This window comes from Lampetra fluviatilis, chromosome 44, assembly GCF_964198595.1.
Source record: "Lampetra fluviatilis chromosome 44, kcLamFluv1.1, whole genome shotgun sequence".
Lineage (NCBI taxonomy): Eukaryota > Metazoa > Chordata > Hyperoartia > Petromyzontiformes > Petromyzontidae > Lampetra > Lampetra fluviatilis.
Genome location: NC_136318.1, coordinates 2,050,650 through 2,071,984, shown reverse-complemented (window position 1 = coordinate 2,071,984; position 21,335 = coordinate 2,050,650). Strand labels below are relative to the sequence as shown.

The window sequence follows — 21,335 nt, the reverse complement described above, 5'->3', positions numbered from 1 at the left end:
TTGGACTACGTCACCAGAACGAGCTCTGCGGAATCTTCTTCCGGGGACATTCTGTGACACGCGATGCTTTGGTGACGGTGGGCATGCTGGGAAGGGCATTTTTCTTCATCGCGTGGCACGGCTCGGGCAAGGTTGCGACTGTGATGCAATTGGGGGGGTTTCAAACAAAAAGAAGACAACCGCTGATTTGTAGATTTGAAGTTTTCGTGACTGCAAGGATTCATACTCTTTGTTTTTTTCGGTAAAGTCAAGTAGGTAAAAAGTTTTAAATAAATTAAATCACGACGTTTCGGAGGCAACACAAGCCTCCGTCTTCAGGTGGAACCTACGTGACTTTACCGAAAAAAACAAAGAGCACTGTTTTGTAGCTGCCGTTGCTCGGGTCTCTCCTTTGAAAAATAGATCATTACTTTCAGTGGCTTCTCTCTCGCATTTCATACAAAATATCGATAGATTCCACAAGCCGGTAATTCTCCGGTAAGTAATATGGCAACAATGCGCCTTGAAAGGTTCCTCTCCCTTTGTTGTTATAGAGCTTTGAATGGAAATGTTATTGGAGAATGTCAGTCCGTCAGTGTATTATTTAACGCACCGTGGATGCATTTGCATAATTAATAGACACACGCTTTGGCTATTAGAATATTTTAGCGCAATAACTTATCGAAAGTTAATTTTTTTAAGACTTTTTTTTTTATGTCCGAGCACGTGGCTTCTATTATTTTTTAATTGCAAACTCTAAATAACTTCCCTTCCGTCCTGTCGGGCACACGCTGTGCTCGAAGTTTAAGCACGAGTCTCTGGGTAATAGCGCACTGCTTCATGTTCGTGAATATTTGTTGCGTGCGCATCAAGGGTAATGGAAGATTATCGCGTATTTACTTGATGGCGTTCGGGGTTTTTCTTTGTTGCTCGGGATATGTGCGAGCTAAAATGCACGGATGGGCGGCGGATAGCACAGCGCAACGCTCCCAATGCTCGGCAGAAGGAAATTGAATCTGCCAGATTCGCTTGAGCTACGTCTCGTAGGGGTTTCTCATCATCAAACTCGGACTCACACCTAAGCGGAGAGGGTCCTTTGCCGATAAAAACAAATGTGGCAGGTCACCAGCATTGGTGACCTGATGAGACACTCACCTGGCGGGCAGGAGGTCGTGGATTCGATCCCGACCCTGACGCCTGCTGCTGTATATGTGGAGTCTGCGTGTCTCTCTCCCCGTGGTCGCGTGGATTTTTCTCCGGGTCCTCCGGTTTTCCCCTCCACACTTACAATCAGCACGCGTTTAGAGCATTTGGCTGCTATACATGTCCACGTGATAAGCCACTTCGTTGCGCTATCATTTGTGGCCAGGTCGCTTCTGAAATAGAGCTACATAGCTCAGTGAGCCATACCTGGTAAAATGAAATATTTTAAATTTCGATTTAAAGCTTTCGTGACTGCAGGGATTCATCTTCTTGGTTCTTTCGGTAAAGTCACGTAGAAGGGAAATAATAAAATAATAAAAATGAAACATAACAAAATTATAATTACATTTTATTATGTTTTATTAAAAAAATAATCATTTAATTATTTTATTATGTTTTATTTTAAAACATAATAAAATAAAATTTCTATTATGTTTTATTTTTATTATGTATTATTTCCCTTCTACGTGACTTTACCGAAAGAACCAAGAATATTCAAGTTTAGTTTATTAACGTGCCGCCTTCCCCACCCCAACCCTCCCCCCAAGCTCTGCAGTGCCCTACATACGAAGGTTGTTGCGTGCCAATTAATGAGTGTCCACCCGTGACGGCGCCCGGAGAAAGCTCACGCACGTGCGAGAGGGCAACGCTCGATCCCGTACTGCCCTCTCCTCGTGAGCCAGGGCACGAGGGGCTGCCCCTCGACGCCCGCCGGAAGGGAGATTCAGAGCGTCTGTGCGGCGATCAACCCAACCCTCTGTGCAGCCTCCGCAGTGCTGGGTTACAGGCAGCCGGCCTAGCTGTGCAGCGTAGCCACCAACACCGGGCTAAGCTCATGGGGTGGATACATTCTAAAGAGGCAAGGGACAAAGGAAAATGCAAGCAAAGAATCGATTCGTGGCCGCATATCCGAACCAATGAATTGATTCGCTGCAAGGGTGGATCAATTCGGGCCTAGTTTTGATTTTGAGTGAACCCCGCTCAGGATTTAAATCCGCATCCTTTGCACCGTGAGCCAGCGTTCGCACAGCGACATCCAGCCAGGTAATGACGTCGATGGACTGAATGCGAACAGAAATACGTACAAACAAACAAAGACTCCCCCGTGTAGCCTTAACAGACTCTGGGGGCAAGTGCTGTTAGCGAGCACCTACGAAGGCCGGCACGGCACACGAGGGGGTGAGTGGCTAGAACCATGCCCGGCCGCCTTTGTCTCCCCAGTGGCGATGTTTACACATCGCACCGGGTACTTATTTGATGCCGAGTCGACCTAGGGGAGGCCCAGAAACGGTTCAGATAATCGTCACTGGTGTTGGTGTCCGTGAACGGGAATCGAACCCGGGTCGCCGGATTCGTAGCGCAGCGTTGCCCCAACCGCTCTCCACATACGCACGCACACACATTCACAAGCACATACGTTACATACGTACACCCCAGTACATACACTGCATGCACATGCCCTCATATTATCTTGTTGTACAAGCGTGTGAGCGAGCCCATTGGGCAAAATGTCAGGAAGACACATTTCTGACCTTGTAAGAATTTGCTATTGATTCCTATAGGAATCGCTTCTGGGCCCATTAAAGTCCCCGGCTGCACAGTAACGATCGCCCCTAATGGTCCATGCGTCTGCACAATCATGATGTGCGCAAGCCTGCGAGGCGGTCTCTGACGAAGGAAAATGTCATCACACATCGGGGCTTTGGGGACAATTGCCCGCCAGAGTTCAGCATCATTATACGAGCATCTTCATTGTCAGCAGCAGCATCATCACGATATCATCATCATCATCTTATTAAGCGTTGACATCTACATCCTCTATCCCAGGGGGTCGGCTACCAAAATAATAAGGAAGAGACTTTTTTTTTATTCTTAAAAAAAAACAAAAACCTCAATACGAGACGGTGGCGGGCGGTCCTTGATACAATAACGGTCACGAAGCAGCGGTTCCTATGATCACTGTTTCATTGCTTTTATGGCTTTATTTTGGTGATTTTCGAAAAGTTTTTTGCTTTGGCCATGTTTGTTTTTTGTAGTACGGAGTTAGACTGATGGCCTTAATCTAAGTTGTCTTGTGGTTGTTGTTGTTTGACTTGCATCCCACTGGGATTTTTGCACACAGTGTTGGTGTACGGTGTATTTTCTGCAATATTTTGCTGTCTTTTCTTGGATTTTCTGTTTGTACTCAGTCACATATTCACTTTAAGATGTTTTTTTGTTCAGGTTTTTGTTTTTTGTTCGTTGCGGTTGCACCCGATTCAAGAGCCGAATGGCTCACAGGGCTATACCTAATACACGAACTTGAACTTGGTCCCTTGAAGATCTACCCCGCATGCGGGTCTGAGCGAGGACGCCGTAGTGGCGAGAGAGACAAGAACCCGAATAAAAGAAGTGGCTTCTGATCAGGTGGAAATTAATAGCAGCAAATACTCTAAAAAGCGTAATGGTGATTCTAAACGTGGAGGGAAAAACCGGAGGACCCGGAGAAAAATCCAAGCAACCGCAGGGTGAGACACGCAAACTCCAAATACACAGCAGCAGGCGTCAGGGTCGGGATCGAACCCACGACCTCCTGTATACCAGGCGAGGTAGTCAACATCTCCTAGCCACCGTGATGATGATGAGAGAGAGAGACACGCAAACTCCAAATATACACCAGCAGCAGGCGTCAGGGTCGGGATCGAACCCACGACCTCGTGTATACCAGGCGAGGTAGTTAACATCTCGCCTCCATGGCTCCCCTAAATGTTGTGATGTTCATCTCAGTTGAGTAGGTCTGAACCAGTTGTTGCAATTCCACATTTCCATGGTTTGGGGGGGGGGTGTAAGTCACCCCGACCAATGCTTGAAGTGGTGCTCGTTTTATATCGACCCCAGACCGATGACTTGAACTCCCCGACCTTCTAATAGCCGAGTCCTCGAAACCTAAATTGTTAGGGTTATGATCTTTCCATAAAACATTTAATGCATTAAATATATCAGAACAAAAATAAAGAAATGGGGCCATTAATTTTAATAAAGCTAAAAGCTGTTAAGGCTCATACCTTTTTTATAATCCCAAAACAACGTTTTTCTTTCTTGAATGCAAATCAGTCGTTCAATTCCAAATTTTTTTTTTAATCACTTTGACAAATTTTGAGCCGCATGCAAAATAACGGCAAGCCTCGACGGGGCTGGCTCTGCGCTCCCATCACAGGAGCTACGATGACTCTCCAGCCCACCGCAGCTGCCTTCTGCACTTCATCTCGACAACACCATCATCTCCTCGCCTCTCAGGAGGTCATCGTGGCCGAGGCCCGTCGGTGTCAGCGGAGCTTTGCTCGTCACTTTCATCTGCAAAACGCTTTTTGTTGCGCACGGCTCGATTCCCATTCTCCGTGGTCCACTCTGACGGTCCCGTGACCACCCGCTGGGTTCTGATCTTCCACGGAGCTGCTCACGGTTCCACCCTAAACCGCATCCACTGCACAAACCGTGGTAGCAGACGCGGATACCTGATGCGCACGTGGAAAACAAAAATAAAAGCTCTCCAGCGGTGCGCGGCTGTAGTCATCCAGAATAGACCGTACAACGTAGAACGACTTCAACGCCCGATCCACAACTACACGACTCCGCTGGTCGTCACGCGGTGGTCTGGGCCTGACCACCTGAATGTGAGATTGTAGTTGTTGCTCTGCAGCTACGTCAACAGCCTTACGGAAGAAGGTGACCACCACCGCCGCTACCACCACCGTGTGGCTTTGGGTCATCTCCTTCGTCACTGACCTCTGGGTGCCACTCCAATGGCCGTCTCGGTGACCTGTCCTCCTCCACCGTGCACACCACGTGTCCCGCTTGTCGCGGACCTCATCTTCCTGCCGCATCGGTCTAAAACTAGACGAGTTACCGCTGTTCTACTGTCGCTCACATCGTGGTGTCCGGGGAGCTGAATGCCAACGTGGAGGCGTGCTGGCCGCGAAGAGAGAGGGGGGCCTTCAGGAGAGAGAGATAGAGAGAGAGAGTTCGTGTCAGCGCGTTGCTAACACCGCCTCCGCTGGAGTAGCACGGGCGAGTTTCTGACCACCTCATCGCGTCCGTGAACACTTTTTGCACTCGAAAGGGCCAGAAGGATCTTTTGTAGTTGCTTCGTTGAAGTCCGGCTCTTTGACCTCTCAAATGAAATGCAGGCATTACTCCTCCCCCCAAACGTCCGTCCTTTAATGCTCGAGTTGACCTCCGCTCTGAGCGAGTGATTTTACGTAGCCTAGGAAAAAAAATAAACCCCTCTCCTGCTGCTACGACACATGTCACGACCTCCTTTTTCTCGAAGGGACAATTTATCTCGGCTCCAATTGAGAGCAATAATAATGATGTTAATTCCCTGTATTTACTGTTATTGTGAGTTTGTAGGATTATGATTCCTTGTACCTCTTAAGCCCTTATCATCATTACGCTTGTTTTCCCGGAATAAGCCTCGCTGAGCCTCAAACCTCCGATTAGCATGGATCGTTATGTGCTGTGGGAAATATATTCAACATACATACAGGGACGCCTCTACTTACGAACATTCGACTTGCAAACGTTCAGAGATACGAACAAACCCTGTCCGCATGTCCAGTTGCCTGCTCGGACCGAGAGTCGTAAGTTCAACCGCCGTGCAATAGATGGCGGTGGTGGCATCTACATCTGCAGAACATGAAGAACCAGTGACATCTACATCTACAGAACATGAAGAACCAGTGGCATCTACATCTGCAGAACGTGAAGAACCAGTGGCATCTACATCTGCAGAACGTGAAGAACCAGTGGCATCTACATCTGCAGAACGTGAAGAACCAGTGGCACCTACATCTGCAGAACGTGAAGAACCAGTGGCATCTACATCTACAGAACATGAAGAACCAGCGGCAACTACATCTACAGAACATGAAGAACCAGTGGCATGTACATCTGCAGAACGTGAAGAACCAGTGGCATCTACATCTGCACAACGTGAAGAACCAGTGGCATCTACATCTGTGTACGGCAGCGTCATTCAAGCATCTGCATCTGTAGAACATAAAGAACCAGTGGCATCTACATCTGCAGAACGTGAAGAACCAGTGGCATCTACATCTGCAGAACATGGAGAACCAGTGGCATCTATGTCTAAAGGAGATTTTACAACTCTTAAAGCCATTCCCCGTGTTTAGTGTCCATGCCGTACAGCGCGTTTGGAATCGGCAGCAGTAAAGTTGGACTTACGAACTAATCCGCGTACATAGAAGACTCGTTTTCAGGAGGAGCCCAGCCGAGGTTTTTCTCAGTAGGGGGGCGACGTTGCCGCTGTGAGCGATCTCGATGAGGTTAAAACGGCGAGTGGGTTTCCAGCATCGGGATGTTTGGCCAATTCACCGGTCTCACAGCATGTTTCTTTTTCGTTCAAGCTGTTGGAGGAAAGCGCAGAAACCCGGCGGTAACCCAAACGGAACGGGGCGGGGATGGGAGGGAGGGGGGCGGGGATGGGGATAGCATGCAAGAGAAAGGCATCTTAGGAATTGAACCCATGATCCATTGAAGCCAGCATGTATGTGTGCCCGTTGAACTTCTTTCACGCCGTACGTAGCCAGCCGTGCTGATCGGAGGTGCAGGGGGAAGGGCAACACGCTAAACACAAATAGCGGTTCTGAAGAAACGAGTTTTGCCATTTAGTTGCTCCCTAATATCGCATTCCGACCGCAGGTATTGTGGTCAATGCAAACAAGACTCCTTGTAAAAAAAAGGTGTCAGTTTTGTTGCCAGATAAAAGGGTAAAAAAACTATTATCATATTTTGCTACTGGCAAAGGAGGTTCCGATGGTGTTGTTGCTGTTGTCGCTGTTGTTGTTGCTGTTGTTGTTTTCGCTGTTGTTGTTGCTGTTGCTGCTGCTATTGCGGTTGTTGCTGTTGCTGTTGTTGCCACTGTTGTTGATGCTGTTGTTGTTATTGTTGCTGCTGTTGCCGGCTGCAGCTCCGGAGATGGTGGGGAGGCAGCGGTACGGGCGGCCTGTGGACCTGTGGGCGACCGGCGTCGTCATTTACATCCTGTGAGCACACACACACACACCTACACACACCTACACACACACACCTGCACACCCACACATACCTACACACACCTACACACACACCTACCCACACACATCTACACACACTTACACACACTTGCTCACACCTACACACACACCTACACACCCACACATACCTACACACACCTACACCCACCTACAGACACCTGCACACACCTGCACACACCTATACACACCTACACACACCTGCACACACTTGCACACACCTACACACACACCTACACACACACCTACACACACCTGCACACACCTGCACACCCCCCCCCCCGCACACATCTACTCACTGCTGGCAAGTTGACTGCTGAAAAGTCGTACGGAAATCCTTACGGATTGCTCCGTGCTGTTGAAGTCACGGAGACATCCGACAACTGCTACGTTCGCAGTCATGAACACGCATCTCTCAAATTGCCTCCTTCAACGCTCATTGGCTGCGGTTTGCCGGTCCTCGCCCCCCCCCCCCCCAAATGTCACGTGCGCTGTCGCGTCACGTGACGAAGGTGATTGTAACCACGTGGATCTGCGGTGCCGTGCGCGAAGCCTCCAGTCGGATAACGGCTCCCCCCCCTCGCCCCGACCTCCTTCGCTACCCCCCAGACTCTCGGGAAACCCACCCTTCTACGATGACCAGGACGAGGAAGACTACGAAAACCACGACAAGAACCTCTTTCGGAAGATCCTGAGCGCCGAGTTCGAGTTCGACTCCCCGTACTGGGACGACATCTCCGATGCCGGTGAGTCTCCGCCACCTCCGCGCGCAGGTTTTACACGGCGGTCCAGAAGGATGTTTAGTTTATTTTTTTGTATTTTGGTAAAAATCTGCGGAGTTTCTTTTTTTTTCTGGCATCCACGGCACCCCAAGCTCCACAAAGCCACGTTCACTGACACAGACAAAGATTCCCCGCTCCCCCATGTAGCCTTCACAGGCTGTAGGGGCAAGTGCTGTAAGCGAGTAGCACCTATGAAGGCCGGAACTGTGGCAAACGAGGGAGAAGTGGGTGGCCAGCACCACGCCCGGCCACCTTTGTCTCCCTCGAGGCAATGTTTGCACATCGCACCCAGGTACTTATTCGAGGCTTAGTCGACCTAGGGGAGGCCCAGGACCGCTTCAGATAGTTGTCACCGGTGTTGGTAGCCGTGAGCGGGAATTGAACGACAGGGCGGTGACGCCATCAGAAATATAAATAGTTTTTGTTACTTTTAATTGCTATCGTAGAAAGGTATTTGTTACAGTCTCCCCGGATTGCGGAAGACCCGACTTACGCAAACCCGACCTTACGGAAATGCTTCCCTGTGAATCGCGTCCACGAAAAAATAGTTCAGTGCGCGGAAATGTTTGCGCCGGTTACGTGAGCGCAAGCAGTTGCGGCGCGGCGAGGTCGCGGATGAATACCGCGGGGTGAGGAGGCGTAAGGCGGGCAGCGGCCTTGAACCTCGCTCGGGCTTCAAACGAGGAGTACGGCAAATGGAATTTATCTTTGATTTTTGGAAAGGAAAATTGTTCACTATGAGACCTCCTTTACCAACTTTTAAGAAAAGCTGTCTCGGGTGTGGAACAATCAACTTCAAGGACAGTGCATATCATTATCATCAGAGTTTTTTTTGCATTTTGACTGCTTGTGTTGTGGTTATTGCAAACATGATGCCTTGTATAAAGGTGTCAGTTTTTGTACTAGTTGAAAGGGTAAAAACCTATCGCGAAAACTGTTCAGTTTCTGACATAAGGAAAATTCGGGTTACGTATCGTTCTCGGGAACGTAATCCTCCCGTATTTCGAAATATATCTTCTTTCACTCGTTTTTTTTTGTTGAGCGTGTAAGAGTGAAGCCCGTAGCAGTGCCCGTGTGAAGTGTCTTCCTACAAGATGACTCCCGTAAAATTTCCATTTAAAGCTTTCGTGACTGCAGGGATTCATCTTCTTGGTTCTTTCGGTAAAGTCACATAGAATGGAAATAATAAAATAATACAAATTCAAATAAAACATCATAAAATAATATAATAATATATTTTATTATGTTTTATTTTTATTATTTTATTATTTCCATTCTACGTGACTTTACCGAAAGAACCAAGAAGATGACTCCCGTAACTTGCGAATTTGCGCTATGGGGGGGGGGGGGGGTGAAGGGGGGGGGAAGAACGTCTTACACACGGGGACACCCTGGAACTCGATATGGAAATTGTACAGCGATGACCTGCTGTTCTTACATTTAGGTTAATTTAATATAGATTTAATATTGAATGTAATATTGATTATGTCTGTGCACCGCTGTTTTCAATTTCTTCGGTATTGCCGTGGGTTCAGAGTGCTCAGAGACTTCTAGAGCAATTCAACTCACAGTTCCAAAGTTGCGAATTCAAATCCCAGTCGTGGGTTGGCTGAGATCATAATCCTTTTTGGGGGCGGCAAAAATGAGTGCCAATTAATGGGAAGTAAAATTAAGGTTTTCCTTAAAAAAAAATGTGATTGACTCCCGCCATGGTAATGTGCAATTTCCACCACGAACTTCCAAAGATGAGAACTTTCTCGTTTGAGTGCCTTGATTCTGAATTCGGTTTCATTTGAGTTTTCACCGCTGATGGCCAAATCGCTCGGAAATCGTACAATATTGTCGAATCTCAGAAGATTTAAGCCTGGATAGTGCCTGGATCACAATCTGGCTCTGAGCGGCTCTGCTCATTGTGGCTCTGAGCGGCTGTGTGGACATTGTGGCTCTGAGCGGCTCTGCTCATTGTGGCTCTGAGCGGCTCTGCTCATTGTGGCTCTGACCGGCTGTGTGGACATGGTGGCTCTGAGCGGCTCTGCTCATTGTGGCTCTGAGCGGCTGTGTGCGTGTCGTGCAGCCAAGGAGCTGGTGACGAGGCTCATGGACGTGGACCAGAACACGCGCATCACTGCGCAGGAGGCCATCGCCCACCCGTGGTAGGTCCCTGGTCCTCGCACAGCAACGACGACGCGGCGACAACAAAGACAAAGATACCCCCCACCCCCACCCCATAGCCTCTAGCACACTGTTGGGGCAAGTGCTGTTAGCGAGCAGCACCTATGAAGGCCGGCACTGTGGCACACAGAGGAGGAACGGGTGGCCAGCACCACGCCCGAATTTGTCTGCCGAGTGGCGATGTTGACACACCGCACCAGGTACTCGTTTGGGGCTGAGTCGACCTAGGGGAGGCCCAGGACCGGTTCAGATATTCGCAGGCAGATTGACAGTGTGAGTGTGTGTCGGTAGAACAGGGGAAGAATATACAACTTCCACACACACACGCGCGAACACATACTCTCACAAGCACACACTCGCCCACTCACGCTGTCACTCTGCAGAGCAGGGGAAGAACATACAAACTCCACACAGAAGTGAGACCGAGTCGGGAATCAAACCCGGGTCCTTCTTGCTGTGAAGCTCAGATGTTACCACCGCCGCCTCCCAAGTGAGTGTCGAGAGGGTGCGCATGCATCCGTGAACACCATGGCCCCCCGTCCCACCTCCCCTCCTTCTCGCCCCTTGCGCCGGCGTTAAAATAGTGTAGGGGTGTTAGAGAGAGAGCCCGTTATGCATGGCAGCCTATGGTAAACAAACACAGTAGGCGGGGCTACATGTGTGCACGAGCAGGTGCCCTCTGCGACGTCCGCGCCAGACACCCTGGGGGGTCGATTCGGTCATTATGATCCCCCGGGGCCCCACCCCTCAGGGAGGGGTTGGGTATAAAAGGGGAATGTATCGAAGGGCTCGGGAGTGTTGTGTTAGCTAAGAAGAGAAGAGGAAGACGTCCTAGATAGAGCCCTGGTCTCCCCCTGGCACGCCGTCCTTATCAGGACCGCGCAGGCTCGAGCCAGTGGCGTGGTACCAGAGCCAGAGCCAGTGCTGGTCTGGACTCTGGGTACCGGGCCCGACTGACCAGTGTCGGGCCAAGATAGCCTCCCCTAGCCCATTAGAGGAGGACTCAGAGGCAGGCTAGGGTTAGCCTAGAGGTGTGTCCTCAGATAGACGGGTGAGGGGGCCGATACCCCCTCAGTGTGTATGTCACAACGTATGGTGTTAAATAAACAAGTGTGCCTCCAACTCCGGTGTGAACGAGTCATAAGCGTTACTACATCTGGCGTCAGAAGTGAAACAAAGTACGAACATGGATACACGCCGGACGACTCGAGTCGGGGTACCAGAGGCAGAAGACACCACTGCAGTCGGAGGGCCCGAGACGGCTGAAGATGCCATCGACCAGCCGGGGCTGGGCGCATCCACGCCACAGCAGCTGGAGGAAGGGGAGCCGTCGATGGAGGGGCTGAGGGAGGCGCACGCGAAGCTGACCGAGCTGCTGTACGCCGCAGCCGCCATGCTCGACACCATCACGCAGCTGGGGGCTGCGGGACCGCCACGGGGCAACGGCAGCCGACGATCACAGCGCCTTCCCGCCATTTCCACGGAGCAACATTTTGAAACTCCCGCCATCGCCGCAGCTGCTGTTGAGGGCGTGGCCGCTCTAAGCATCGCGTCCAACGGCGGGAGTACAGTACCTGCCGCGTCACCACCAACGGGCGGAACGTCACCACGGGTGCGACCGGCGATGCCATCGCTGGTTCGTGCCGACGCTGACTTGAGTGAGGCGGACGAGGGAGTGCGTTCTTCCTCTGCAGCCGCTGCCTTACATCAGCGGCTACCTCCACTCAAGGAATTTGTGGGCGAGGATGGTGACTGGGGCGGCTTCCAGCGGCGCTTCCTCGCTCACCAGGAGATGGCACAGTGGACAGACGCCGAGGCTCTCCGCGCGCTGCCAGCACTTCTCGACAGCGACGCCCTCGCCACTCTAACATCGGCTTCGAAGGAGAGGCGCTCCACGCTGCGGAAGGCGATGCAGGTGCTGTCGGCGGTATATGGTCCACCATCGGACTGTCGCCAACTCTTTTACGATCGCCAGCGGGGGACGAAGGAGTCGCCCCTGGCGTACCGCACAAGCCTCCTGGCACTGGCGAAGGAGGCCTTTCCACGAATGGATGACGAGGGTGTCGACGCCATGGTGACAGAGAAGATACTTTTGCTGGCGGACGACTTAGACATCGTCATTGTCGCACAGGACGATGCAGAGATGTGCTCCCTCCAAGCGGCCCGTCTTCTCCACGCAAACCTGTCCTCTCAACGACGGAAGGCCAGCAAGGCGGCGAGCGGGCGTGCCGTCGCTGCAGCCACCCTCCCGGCGGAAGAGGTTTGCGCCATCGACCATCAACGGCAGCATGGAGCGGGAGTACGGGAGGACCGGGCCGGTTCAAGCCGTCTACAACATCCATCGTCGTCACCAGCGCTTCCACGCTGTTACAACTGCGGCTTCCGGGGCCACGTCGCCTCGGGGTGCCGCTCTCCTGGGCAGCGCAGGACGACACCTCAACGGGACGCCGGCCCTCGTCACAAGCTCCACCATCATAATCCGGCGAGTCGCGGCACCCCTCATGCTTGGCCCACGCACACGCCCATCACACACTCAAACACCGCAGCGAAGGGGGGGCCAATATCGCGTACCATGGCACCAACACGCACCGCTCTGGGTACTCAGATTGAACCCAGCCAGTGGTCCGTGTTGGCCCATCGGGTTGTAGCCGCGTCGTCAGGGTCGTCGGCCGTTGTGGGCCACATCGATGGGGTCGAGGTGCGCATCCTGGTCGATACAGGAGCATCGGCGACCATTATTTCGGAGTTGATTTATAACATTCTCCCTGCCCAAAGCCGTCCTTTGATGCCTGTTAACGTGCCATTCTTTGCTGCTAACGGGGGTTCACTTGGCATCATCGGACAAATTCGTGCCCAAATTTGTGTCGGGGATATTAAATTGTCTGGGCCGATTTTTGTTTCCTCCTCGCTGGCGGTTCCGTGCCTGCTGGGGACGGACTTCCTGGCCAAAATGCCGATTAGGATATTAATCGACCAGGGATGCATTGAGCTCCCATCGGGCCGACGCATGGCGTTTCTGCCATCCCCCGCTACGAGCCGGACGGCGTTCGCGACGGTGCCGGCGTTCGTAGATAGAACGGTGCGCGTTCCTCCGGGGGCGCAAATGTTGATTCCTTTGAAACTTCGGCGGCCCTTCGCTAAGGGCATTGGGGCTCAAGGGGTTCTGTTGGGACCGTCTAGGGCCGGGGTCAGTGGACCTGATTTACTCCCGGCCCAGACCATAGTGAGAGGGGAAGGAGAACCCTTCATCGCGGTCCTCAATGTGGGCTCGCAGACGGTGGTGGTCCCACAGGGGACCGTGCTTGCTCACGCAACGCCGGTGCCCTGTGAGGAACCCGTCGCGAGTCATGTCGGCGCTGTCCCTGCACCGCGACCACATTCGGACAGCGATGAAGGGTGGCTCGAGGCGCTTTGTGCGGGATCGACGGACCTGTCAAATTTAGAGCGTCAACGTCTTAAGACACTACTAAGGGAATTTTCCGACGTTTTCAGTCGAGATAAATACGATTTGGGCTGCACTAATCTGCTGCGTCACCATATTGATACGGGTGACAGCGCGCCAATACGCCAGAATCCTTTTCGGTTGAGTCCCGCCGAAAAGGACCATGTCAAATCGGCTGTTGATGACATGCTAGCCGCCGACATCATTTCTCCCTCCAACAGCCCTTGGGGAGCGCCGATCGTCCTGGTTAAGAAGCAGGACGGTTCGTTGCGGTTTTGCGTTGACTTTCGGCGCCTTAACAAAATTACGGTTGCCGACGCATACCCGCTCCCACGGATGGACGAATCGCTTGACGCCTTGGCGGGAGCGCGATTCTTCTCCACATTGGACTTACTTTCGGGATTCTGGCAGCTTCCTCTGGACGATGATTCAAAGCCTAAAACTGCTTTCCGTACTCCGCACGGCCTGTTTCAATTCAACCGGTTGCCGATGGGCTTACACTCAGCGCCGGCAACTTTCCAGCGGTTGATGGAATTGGTTTTGGCTGGATTGCAATGGGAGTCGTGCCTGATTTATTTGGATGACGTTATTGTCTTTGGCAAAACTTTTGATGAACATCTCCAGAGGTTGCGGGCGGTTTTCCTAAAGATGCGGGCTGCTAATTTGAAATTTAAGCCCCAAAAATGCCATTTGTTACGCGAGTCGGTGCGTTATTTGGGGCACATCGTGGGACGCTCAGGTATTTCTACCGATCCCGCCAAAACGCAGTGTGTAAGCTCCTGGCCGACTCCCACCTCAGTGGGAGAGGTTAGGAGTTTTATTGGGTTTGCGTCGTATTATAGACGCTTCGTCGCTAATTTTGCGACTATAGCAAAACCCCTACACGCTTTAACATCAAAAGGGGTTCGGTTCTGCTGGGGTCGGGAGGAGGAAGCTGCTTTTTGCTCCCTTCGGGACGCTTTGGTAAACGCTCCTCCCCTGATTTACCCTGATTTTTCAAAACCATTCTTGCTCGACACCGATGCGAGCAACACGGGTATTGGGGGCGTGCTCTCCCAGGTGGTTGACGGCGTGGAACGTGTGGTTGCGTACGGCAGTCGGGTGTTGTCTCCAGCGGAGCAACGATATTGTGTCACCCGTAGGGAACTGTTGGCAATTGTCCATTTCATCCAACAGTATCGCCCATATCTGTACGGTCGGCATTTCACCGTCCGCACAGATCATGCGGCACTGCAGTACGCCCTGAGGGTTCAACAGCCATCGGGACAATTGTCCCGATGGTTGGAGGTCCTCCAGGACTACGATTTCCAAACCACATACCGTAAGGGCGTTCGCCACACCAACGCGGACGCTCTGTCGCGCTTGCCAACCACCTCCGAGTGTGCATGCCTCCTGGGGTCTGGACGTTGCAGACCTCCAGGGGACACATCGGTTCCTGTCTTGGCGGCCGCCAACGACGACGATACAGTAGTTACTAATTCGATCGAACAACAGGGCAAAGATTCCCTGTTGGGGTTGCCCGTCATTGACTGGGGGCGCCTCCAGATGGAGGATGTGTCCCTCCTCGGGTGGCGACGTCGCGTTGGCGGTGCGGCGGGGGGAAAAAGAGGTGGTTCCGACGCATGGGAAATGTGCCAAGGCCTGCTGATGCATTGGGACGGGAAGTCGCGTCGACATCGGCTGGTGGTCCCTACTGGGTTGCGGGGCAGGGTGGTATGGGCCGCTCATGAGCGCCTCCTACACCTGGGGACCCAAAAGACTCTCATCTTGCTGTTGCGTTCTTGTTCTGGTTCCTGTTATTGTTCAAAAATAGTGAGGCACACGCGCGGTCAGGGGGTGAAGGCACCTTTATTGTCAAATTTTTGTATGTTGGCAGCCGGGACGGCTGCATGCTATGCGGGGGGGAGTGATGTAGGGGTGTTAGAGAGAGAGCCCGTTATGCATGGCAGCCTATGGTAAACAAACACAGTAGGCGGGGCTACATGTGTGCACGAGCAGGTGCCCTCTGCGACGTCCGCGCCAGACACCCTGGGGGGTCGATTCGGTCATTATGATCCCCCGGGGCCCCACCCCTCAGGGAGGGGTTGGGTATAAAAGGGGAATGTATCGAAGGGCTCGGGAGTGTTGTGTTAGCTAAGAAGAGAAGAGGAAGACGTCCTAGATAGAGCCCTGGTCTCCCCCTGGCACGCCGTCCTTATCAGGACCGCGCAGGCTCGAGCCAGTGGCGTGGTACCAGAGCCAGAGCCAGTGCTGGTCTGGACTCTGGGTACCGGGCCCGACTGACCAGTGTCGGGCCAAGATAGCCTCCCCTAGCCCATTAGAGGAGGACTCAGAGGCAGGCTAGGGTTAGCCTAGAGGTGTGTCCTCAGATAGACGGGTGAGGGGGCCGATACCCCCTCAGTGTGTATGTCACAACGTATGGTGTTAAATAAACAAGTGTGCCTCCAACTCCGGTGTGAACGAGTCATAAGCGTTACTACAATAGCAAACGTTCACCCATTTCCAGATCGTGTCCCAGATACTGCACCCCTGGGTTCGCGTCTCCTCTCCGCAGAGCCACCCAGGAGAGCCCCCGACCCCACCGTGACTCCAAGCGCACCACACGCACCACACGCACCACACGCACCACACGCACCACACGCACCACACGCACCACACGCATCACACGCACCACACGAACCACACGCACCACACGCACCACACGAACCACAAGCACCACACGCACCACACGCACCACACGCACCACACGCACTACACGCACCACACGCACCACACGCACCACACGCACTACACGCACCACACGCACCACACGCACCACACACACACCACACGAACCACACGCACACAGGCGTACACACCAGGGGTGCAGGCGCTGCACAGGGGTCGCATGCATTCACGGGGCGAGCGATGGTCTCAAATGCAATTCATCATTCCGCAGGCTTCGTTGGAATCACAGTACAGAGGGGGGGGGGGGGGGGGCTATGGGAAGGAATAGGCTCGACGCATATGCTTTATTGTAAAAATAATTACCATAATAATACCCAATACATAGGCTTATCGGTACACTTTGTGGATGAAGGCCACCACGCACTGTGTCGGTCATGAGGGATCTGTGACCAAGATGGATTGGTAATGAGTGGGGTCTCAAGACGAAGTTAATTAATTTCCCGTCACTGATGTAAAACTAAACTATTTATTCACCAAACTATTTTATTTTGTTCCCAGGTAAGGCCCCACTGAGCTACGTAGCTCTTTTTCAAAAGCGACCTGGCCACAAATGATAGCTCAACGAAGTGGATTATTGTTACGTGGACATTTATAGCAGTCAAATAGCTCTAAACGCACTTTGATTCTAAATGTGGAGGGAAAAACCGGAGGACCCGGAGAAAAATCCACGTGACCACGGGGAGAGAGACACCGCAAACTCCAAATATACAGCAGACATCAGGGTCGGGATCGAACCCACGACCTCCTGCATACCAAGCGAGGTCTTTAACATCTCCTAGCCACCGTGATGATGATGAGAGAGAGAGACGCAAACTCCAAATATACAGCAGACATCAGGGTCGGGATCGAACCCACGACCTCCTGTATACCAGGCGAGGTCATTAACATCTCACCACCGTGATGATGATGAGAGAGAGAGAGACGCAAACTCCAAATATACAGCACACGTCAGGGTCGGGATCGAACCCACGACCTCCTGCACACCAGGCGAGGTAGTTAACACCTCGCCCTTGTCCAACGTTTGAAGCGGTGCTCATGTTATAATGACCCCAGACGGATGATTGATAAGTTCGACTTCCGCATGGGACTTGAACTCCCCGACCTTACTGAGTCCTCAACCCCCCCGTTTGTTAACCATGAGCCGGGGGGGGGGGGGGGGGGGTCGTATCGCAGTGTGCTAACCGCTGCGCTACCACTCTGCGCCATGCACACGTGCGCTCGCACGCACGAAATGTTGCCCTTCAAAGCCAAAGTGATTGCTGCGGTCGTGTTAGCGTTCGCGCAGCCCACAGCGGGCGTGCGTCAGCGTCGTTCGGCTCGGAGAAAGGAGACAGATCGATAAGCTTAGAGAGGGAAAAACTACAAAAAAACCACGGGTAAAATATGTGTTCAGTTCAAGGGGTTAGACAAAGCATTGTGGATCAATGTTTCATTTGTTCTCACCTTGAAATCTGTGGATTTGAAGTCAGTTGTTATTTATACATCTATATATAAAACGTGAAGACTGCTGATGAAATCAACAATGAAAATACATGATGACAATAGTGGAATTATGTCCTTTCCTTTACCCAACTAACCTTTGCTCAATAACGCTCTGCTGACGAGACACTAAATGCAAGAGTTTGGTATTTTCGAAGAAGAATAGGAAGAGAAAAAAATTAACCCGTAAAAACAAAGTTTTTCACTATAAATCTTTTATATGCGTGGCGGCTAGAGTCCTCTCGTCCTCTGGCTTGAGATGGCTGCCTATGGGTCAGATGATTGTCTGCCAGCATTAAGCAATTGGTAATTAAATATAATTTATTTGTCACGCACAACGAGTCTGTGTGCAAAATGTCAGCTCGATTGGATCACGGGAAGTGGGTTAAAAAACGACCGAAAGATTTGCACGGTCGTAAGCAAGCAAGCAAGCACGCAAGCACGCAAGCAAGCAAGCGAACTTAATATAAAGGATTTAAAAAACCCACAATGCCGCTGATAAAATGCATTCCCAGAAGGCTGTGCGACTGATGCGTTGAGTAAAACAATCTCTCCTTTCATCTTGATTGATTTCAACTATTTGCCTTCTCCGCAATGGCGCTAATTATTGTTTGTGTGCGCATGTTGAACCTCTTTTGCACCGTACGTAGCCAACCGTGCTAATTTGAAGAGCACGACATTGTTTCGCCTCACGTCTCACGATGCCTTTCATTTTAGAAAGTTCTGCCGGCGATGTTTTGACAGTTCCAAAATTAATATTTCGTGCGCGTGAGGAATTTGGAGTGCCGGATGAAGCATTTGCAGGATGTTCATCTCACTCTACCTTTGTCTGCCTCAATGTCTCTCTCCGTCTTTGCCCGTATTACCTGCCTGTCTTGCAACTCAAAAAACAAAGATCTCACGTGTAGCCCCAACAGACTGTTGGGGCAAGCGCTGTTCGCGAGCACCTATGAAGGCGGTAACGGCACATGAAGGGGTGGTGTGGCCAACACCACGCTCAGCCACCTTTGTCTCCCTAGTGGCGATGTTTACACACCGCACCAAGTAAAACTTTTAAGGCTGATTATCATCACCGGTGTCGGCCTTGAGCAGGAAGCGAATTCGGGTCGCCAGGTTTGTCGCACCAACTGTTGTTACACCAGCGCCCCCCACGCAGGCAAAGACAAAGGTCCCCCATGTAGCCTGTATCATAGCGTTGGGGCAAGTGGTGTTTGTATACACCCACACGTACACACACGACAGTGCCCCTCCAGAAGCTGTGAGTGACAGGGAGACAGGCCGCGAGTCCCCGTCCCCTTCCAAAAAGAGTGTGCTGCACTCACTCACTCACTCTCTCACTCACTCACTCTCTCACTCACTCACTCACTCTCTCACTCGCTCACTCACTCACTCACTCTCCCTCTCTCTCTCTCACTCGCTCGCTCGCTCGCTCGCTCGCACACTCACTCACTCTCTCTGTCTGTGTGTGTGTGTGCCCTCAAGGGTGTCCGGAAATGCGGCTTCGGACAAGAACATCAAGGATGGCGTCTGCGCTCAGATTGAGAAGAACTTCGCGAAGACCAAGTGGAAGGTGAGTGCCGTTCGAGCGCTCGCTCGCTCTCGCGCTCTCTCTCTCTCGCTCTCTCTCTCGCGGCGGCTACTGACGCCAGGTTCCTCCTAAAGGCACGGGTTCGTTTCTCACAGCAAGTACATCCAGCCCGGCTGCCCTTTGCCGAAACCCACAGTGTTAATGACGGCCCCCGCTGGAGGTATCCGTTGAAGGCCCCTGCTAGAGACCCCCATTAGAGGCCGCCGCTAGAGGCCCCCGCATGAGGCCCCCGAGAGAGGCCGCCGCTAGAGGCTTCCGCTGCCGCAACGTGAACCTCCGGAAGCGTCGACCACGCCCGGGACACGAACTCCGTTTGCGGCGGCGAGTGGCCGGAGCCTCTGTGACGAGCGGCGACGCCGCAGCTGACGAGCCGGGCACGGCCTGCGGCACGCCGCTCGTCATCGGGCCTGGGGCACGACGAGACACAAAGCCACTCAAAAAACTTGGAGGGCCTCAATCTTGATTCGAAGCTTTCGTGACTGCAGGAATCCATACTCGTTGGTTCTTTCGGTAAAGTCACGTAGGTAGAAAGAGGGTCTCCTCCTACCTATCCATCCACCACCCCCCTCACCCACCCACCCACCACCCCTTTAATCACCCACCACCCCCCTCACCCACCCACCACCCACTACCCACCCACCACCCCGCTCACCCACCCACCCAACACCCCACTCACCCACCCACTCACCCACCTCTTCACCAACCCACCACCTCTTCACCCACCCCGCTTATACACCCACCCACCACCTCGCTCAACCACCCACCCACCACCCCCCTCACCCACCCACCCACCCACCACTCCCCTCACCCACCCACCCACCCACCACTCCCCTCACCCACCCACCACCCCGCTCACCCACCCACCCACCACTCCCGCTCACCCACCCACCCACCACCCACAACCCACCCACCACCCCGCTCACACACCCACCACCTCTTCACCCACCCCGCTTATCCACCCACCCACCACCCCGCTCAACCACCCACCCACCACCCCCCTCACCCACTCACCACCCCCCTCACCCACCCACCCACCACCCCCCTCACCTACCCACCACCCCCCTCACCCACCACCCCGCTCCCCCTGCGCCCCGCGCGCGCCACCCCCAACAGAAGGCGGTGCGTGTCACGGCCATGATGAAGCACCTGCGGACGACGCAGCACTCGGCGCCTCCGTCTCCCGCGGCGGCGATGGGCGGCCCACCGGGCGCCGCGGAGGTCGCCGCCGCCGCCGGCAACGCCGAAGACGACGGCGGCAGCGGGGGGGAAGGAGGAGGGGGAGGGGGGGAAGGAGGAGGGGGAGGGGGGGCGCCCGATCCCAACGGCCGCTCGCCGCAGCCCGGCTCGGCGCGCCCCTCGCCCCGGCGCTCCGAGGCCGGCCCGCCGTGCGCCACCGACGGAGCGTCCCCGCCGACGCCGACGAGGGGCCCGGCGGCGGCGGCAGCGTCGCGTCCCGGCGGGCAGCCGTCGCCGTACGCGGGCGGTCCGCGAGCTGCCGCGCCCGCCGAGGATGAAGCTGAAGCGGCGGTTGCGGCCGTGCCGGAAAATTCGATCGTCATTTGTGTTCACGCGAGCGATGGCGACGGAGCGGACGAGGCAGGAAACGAGTTGCGGTCCGAGATGTAGGGAAAGTCGTCGAAGCTCGTCGGTTTTGTCGTCGTTTCGTGATTTTGGTGATGGGGAGGGGGGGGCGGTCGTGTGGGAGAGGGAGGGGGGGTTGCTCACCGTGATTGCCGGATGAGATGTCTCGTTGGTTGGTTTCGCGGCGAGCCCGACCGGCGTTTGAAGTCGCGTCTGGGAAGTTTTGCTTGTCGCTCGGAGGACAGGGTGCGTGTGGGAGATGCGAAAATAAATACTCGGAGAAAAAAATAAACTAAAAAATGTAAATGAGA

At 53.2% G+C, this 21,335-nt stretch overlaps 1 protein-coding gene across 2 annotated transcripts in view; it reads left to right on the top strand.

Annotated features, from left to right (window-relative positions):
• The window catches only part of CAMKV (CaM kinase like vesicle associated), a 139,235-nt gene extending 118,116 nt beyond the window's left edge, over positions 1-21,119 (top strand). For both annotated transcript variants that reach the window (XM_078876360.1, XM_078876359.1), the window contains exons 8-12: positions 7,151-7,226; positions 7,863-7,999; positions 10,110-10,188; positions 19,338-19,425; positions 20,557-21,119. In XM_078876360.1, the coding sequence (XP_078732486.1) occupies positions 7,151-7,226; positions 7,863-7,999; positions 10,110-10,188; positions 19,338-19,425; positions 20,557-21,069 (893 nt within the window). In that variant the 3' untranslated portion in view covers positions 21,070-21,119. The remainder of the gene's footprint in view (positions 1-7,150; positions 7,227-7,862; positions 8,000-10,109; positions 10,189-19,337; positions 19,426-20,556) is intronic.
• Positions 21,120-21,335: the final 216 nt, after the last annotated feature.